The sequence below is a fragment of the Sebastes umbrosus genome, chromosome 20 (genome assembly GCF_015220745.1).
Source record: "Sebastes umbrosus isolate fSebUmb1 chromosome 20, fSebUmb1.pri, whole genome shotgun sequence".
NCBI lineage: Eukaryota > Metazoa > Chordata > Actinopteri > Perciformes > Sebastidae > Sebastes > Sebastes umbrosus.
The window spans coordinates 16,191,820-16,197,297 of NC_051288.1; the positions used below are offsets into that span (position 1 = coordinate 16,191,820).

A 5,478-nucleotide genomic window follows, 5' to 3' on the forward strand; every position below is an offset into this window, starting at 1 on the left:
GGCCAGTTATATTCCAGTTTTGTGATAATGAACTAAAATAATTAAAATGTAATTCCTCAAACAAAACAATAATCATATACAGCAAATTACATTAACACATGAAACACATGGATGACGTAGTGCGTCCTCCAGTGGTCGGATATATATACAACACACTGTATTGGAGCGTACCACTGTGCTATAATGGGGGGGTGGGGGATCGATATCGATAAATGCGTTTAGTGTCACTTTGAAGTTACAGTAAAATATAGATACACCACGGAGAATATTCCCATTTTAAATGGTATTCAACAAAAACTACTATCACTACTCAATCCGTAGTTTTATTTATTTTTTTTCTGACAAGAGTTGAGTAACCCATGACGACATTTAAAGTGGTAGCGACTGCCTCGTCCTATTTCCTTCTTCGTCTCTACCAAGCTAGCAGCAGCCATGAGGTAAGCTACACATGTAACCTTTAAATATGTGGTTTTAATCTAAGATTATTAAGATATTAATGTATTGAGTTGTTGGATTTGTTGTTTAAGACATAAGGGACGACTCCAACTCCGTTCGGCTTTGAGTAAAGTCGCTTATTTTTGTACCAGACTGCATTTAGCATGAGGCCTACCTTGGTGAGCTAGCCTATGAGCTAACCTGTGCTAGTTAACCAAGGCCAGGCAGGTTTATTTGTAGAGCATATTTCAGCAACAGGGAAATTCAAAGTGCTTTATATACACATTCAAGAACATTGCGACAGAGTGCAAAAGCACATTAAGACATAATTAAAACAGGTATAAAAACATTAAAGATTGGAAAATAAAAACAAGCTAGAAATAAAAGCAGTATAACACACAATAGTAAAAGCTCTAGTGCAGTATAAGATCATTATCTGGTTTAATAAAAAAGCAGCAGCAAACAGGAAAGTTTTAAGCTTTGATTTTAAAAAAAGAAATCATGACATGTCCTAACATACTGATACACCACAGGTAACTTAGCAGGTCAATCACCTGGCAATAGTGCAATTATTTAGCTTGTTTGTCTAACAAGATTGATCAATAATGTCAGTTAAATTAACATTAGCTGTAATGCTACCACTACTTTTGGATAGGTGCCCTTTTGCAATTGGCTAAATGGCTAGTGTTTATTTGTCAGGCACTGTCATTTTGTTTTGTTATAGGCAAACTATAATATAGCCCACAGGTGACTGACTCTGTGTCCCACTCTTCATAAATAAAAAATACTGCACACCTGTCAATCATCAGTCTGCCACATCCTATCAAACCTGATGAGCGACTCACCTGGCAAGCTAACCAATTGTTGCACGGTTTTACCAAACCAACCTCACTGAATCAGATAATAGAGGTAAATTGGATGTTAGTAGTTAAGCATAACCTGTTTAAGATCAGGTGCATCCTTCTTCCATAAACACAATGACACCAGGTGCCTATCAGTACTTGGGACAGTTGGGTCTGATTGATAATTAAATGCCAGTTGCACTTGGCAAAGAGCACCTGGCATTTTATGGTGATTCAAGAAAGATTTACAGTAGTAGAGTATATCTTGAATTGGGAATTATGAGAATACTTGTGTTTTGTGTGTTTAATTTTTTTTTTTTGGATGTGCTTTTATTTGTAATCCAGGTTTTGAAAAGTGCCAATTAAATAGAAGCTCATGCCATTAACTTTGGCTGGCGGTGACTAAGCAAATGAAATATTTATCTATTAAATGAACATACTTTGTTTTTATAAGGTAGCCTATTCTTTCTCTTTGGATTGATCATTCATTTCAGTCAATACAAGAAATTGACCTCAATGCGGAGTTGTGCAAGTTCAAAATGTCAAAACTAATGAGATGACACACAACTACTTGCTGTAGTACACCCCCTTTTTGGGGGGTTTAAATTCATAGATAATCTTAAAGGCACCTTAAGTCTGTATGTGTCTGATACCGTGCAAAACTAATATGCAAACATTCTCAGGCTCCAGAAGCGCTTGGCGTCCAGCGTGCTACGCTGTGGCAAGAAGAAGGTGTGGCTTGACCCAAACGAGACCAATGAGATCGCCAACGCCAATTCTCGTGAGTTGTTTACTTTGCATCGGAGAGCATTTGTGTGGTGTGTGGGCCCTATAGGCCAGCATCTTTTAATATTGTATTTGTACCACAGGCCAGCAGATCCGAAAACTGGTGAAGGATGGACTGATCATCAGGAAGCCTGTGACGGTTCATTCCCGCGCCCGCTGCCGCAAGAACACATTGGCACGCCGCAAGGGACGTCACATGGGTTATGGTGGGTAATGTCCGTTTTCCTCATTTCATTAAAACACATGACTTTAATTTGCTTTCACTGACTCTACATTGAATCATGTGCTAGCACATTTAGTTCAGAATATTAGTTGTCCTAATAGTCGCTCAGTTGACAAAATTAATCACTTTTGCATGTTAGTTTATTTTTTAGAAAAATACACAAAATTGGCCATTTCATTTTTTGTAATATATATCATTATAATACGTAATTATTTCCCCTCCTGCCCAGGTAAGAGAAAGGGTACCGCCAATGCTCGTATGCCGGAGAAGCTGTCATGGATGCGGCGCATGAGAATCCTGCGTCGTCTTCTTCGTCGCTACAGGGAGTCCAAGAAAATTGACAGGCACATGTAAGTGTGAATTTCAGCGCTCCATTGCTGGTGAATAAGCCAGTGTAGTTTTTAATTCCAGTTTCAGGACGAGGCTTTGAGACGCTCTGAGGTATATTTTCTGTTTCCTCCAGGTACCACAGTCTCTATCTGAGGGCCAAGGGTAATGTCTTCAAAAACAAGCGCATCCTGATGGAGCACATCCACAAGCTGAAGGCAGATAAGGCTCGCAAGAAGCTTCTAGCGTAAGTTGCTCTTTTTCATTGTGGTGTTTTGTTTTGTTTTGTTTGAGATGTTATTTAATGATTTTACTGCCATAGCTTGCTCTTTCTTGAAACTCACGGTGTTACTGTCAAATTAATTTTCTCCACACCTCCCTTTACTCACCCAGTGACCAGGCTGAGGCTCGCCGCTCCAAGACAAAGGAGGCCCGCAAGCGCAGAGAAGAGCGTCTCCTGGCCAAAAAGGAAGAGATGATCAAGAGCTTTTCAAAGGAGGAAGAAACTGCAAAGAAGTGAATCTAAACTGAAAGTTTTTTCTTGTCAGATTCCCATTTTTCTTGCTAATAAATTTGGATAAAAGAGTCATTGTTTGGTTATTATTATTATTATTATTATTATTATTATTATTGTCTGCCTGTCTTGGTGTTAAAAATATGCTTCATGTGAGGGGACATGAGGTACAGTAGCACTGCTGTGGCTGTCCGTCGTGTAGTGCAGTGATCTCACCTCAAAGCAGTCACTTTTGTAAGACAGCATTTGTTATAAAACATTTTTTTCAAGAATGCCAGTTCATTTCTTGAGACTTTATCATTGTCATAATATATATACCTGAACAAAACGAGGTGGGATAGCCCTTCTACTTTTTATTTCTTAAAATATTACCATATATAATGGTGGGATACTTCAGCACTTCTATTTCAGAGGAGGGTTTGTACAGTAATCATGTTCATGGGGCTAAAAAAAGACTCTTAACTGCATTCTTGTGTTAGTGTTCTCAACAGTCCAGCAGGTGGCGGCAGAGCACCAGTATCACGTACAATAATATCAGATGTCTACATTTCAGTCATCCAGATATTTAAAACACTAAAAGATATCTGCAGATTTAATAGTGGCTCAAACAATCTATTTTGCCACCAATCCCAAAGGCTTCATAAGCTTCATGAACAGTATTAAATCACATTTTAGTTCTATATCTACACCAGCAGGCTACTGTCAGACTCAAAGAGAGGCAGTTTCTGGGTAACAAAAGAGTAATAAAAGTGATTTATAGGGCTGCAACTAACTAGTATTTTCATTCTTGATTAATCTGCTGATTGTTTTTTGATAAATCGATTAGTTGTTTTTTCTATAAAATGGTGAAAAATGTTGATTAGTGTTTCCCAAAGCACAAGATGACGTCCTCAAATGTTTTGTTTTGTCCACAACTCAAAGATATTCAGTTTACTGTCATAAAGGAGTTAAGAAACCAGAAAATATTCACACTTAAGAAGCTGGAATCAGAGAATTTAGACTTTTTTTTTTTTTTAAATATCCGAACTGATTAATTGATTACCAATAGCCAACTATTTTGTTGTCTATTAATTGAATAGTTGACAACTAATTTATTAATCGTTGCAGCTCTAGTGATTTATCTCATATAAATTATATCCTGTATTGAAAACAGTTACATTCCAATGCTATCTGATTCTGACTATTGGCTGTGGTCCAACCTCAGAAATAAACTTTGTGGGTGTTTATCTTGCTCTATATTAATCTTCTGTGTGTAATACAAGCAATTAATAACAGTTTTTTGCCACTGTGTTGAAATGCATCTTTTATAAAGCACTTTTGAAAACATCCATATAGTATGTAATGATTACTCCCTTGCTGAAGCAAAGAGTCTTGAAGTTTATAGACTATTTATACTTGTTTTATTTAGGACCTGCACTTTTAACCTATCAACCACTATTGAATTCAACACCCACCCTGCAAAGATGGGGTCAACCTATGTTGGGGCACAATAAATGAGGGTAGAACCTACTCTGCCAATAGGGTGCATAGAAACTGCACAAATTTATGGGGTGCAATAACAGAACTATAATTGTCAGTGAAGCAAATGATGCACCTCACATCTTGCTAAATCTTTACTGTACAAACTCGGTCTATTCTGTATTTGCACAACCTCCTCTTGGATGGTTAGCTAATTGAACATAAAGTACTGCAACACTGTTTAGGCATGACGTCTTACACAACTGTTTGTCAAACAGGAGTTGTCCAGATGTTTTTCTTAAAATGCCTCCACACATTCTTGGTCTTCCTGTGCCTGTGTGTGTGTTTGGTTGCCAGTCTTAATGTGTGTGTCAGTGATGCATTTCATCCATGACTTATCGATTTATAACTAACTAACTGTGTGAGAAATCATTTGGTGTCAGTCACTTTGAAATCAGCTTGTGCTGATTGCAGTTGACATTGGTCAGAAACCTCAGAGAGGTGAAGAACATGGCAAACTTTTCAAACTGCTGATTGTTCCATGCTGATGTACCCAAACAATTATGATAATATGCCCTAAAGTTTGATTAATAAATGATGTAGCTATTAATCAATAAATTATTTTCTCTACTTCACTATTCCTGAAGGCAAGTTAACAAAGTCTCAAACAACAATGTATCACACCTTCGTACAAACACTGGCCATGCTCCAGCTTACAGCCACTGACAACCACATTAAAGCTCAGCTGCTGACGCTCCAGTCATCAAGTCATTTTCACTTCTTGCTCAGGCCTTGAAGGATTCCTTGTTGCGTGCTCCCTGGAGAAGGTGTGACTGAAGTGTTTGCAGATGCAGCTGTCGCTAACCAGGACAGACAGACATGCTGCTGTGTGT

General features: G+C 38.0%; 1 protein-coding gene across 1 annotated transcript; it reads left to right on the top strand.

Annotated features, from left to right (window-relative positions):
* The first annotated feature begins 309 nt into the window (after positions 1-309).
* Positions 310-3,202, top strand: LOC119479331 (60S ribosomal protein L19). The gene is made up of 6 exons (XM_037754794.1): positions 310-437; positions 1,961-2,058; positions 2,147-2,269; positions 2,516-2,636; positions 2,750-2,860; positions 3,007-3,202. Exons 1-6 carry the CDS (start codon positions 433-435, stop codon positions 3,131-3,133), a joined length of 585 nt encoding a protein of 194 aa, XP_037610722.1. The 5' UTR covers positions 310-432; the 3' UTR covers positions 3,134-3,202.
* The last annotated feature ends 2,276 nt before the right edge of the window (positions 3,203-5,478 follow it).

Coding starts and splice junctions, on each gene's coding strand:
- LOC119479331 (XM_037754794.1), top strand. Junction 2,059..2,146: donor GATCGCCAACGCCAATTCTC/GTGAGTTGTTTA, acceptor TTTGTACCACAG/GCCAGCAGATCCGAAAACTG. Junction 2,861..3,006: donor GCTCGCAAGAAGCTTCTAGC/GTAAGTTGCTCT, acceptor TTACTCACCCAG/TGACCAGGCTGAGGCTCGCC.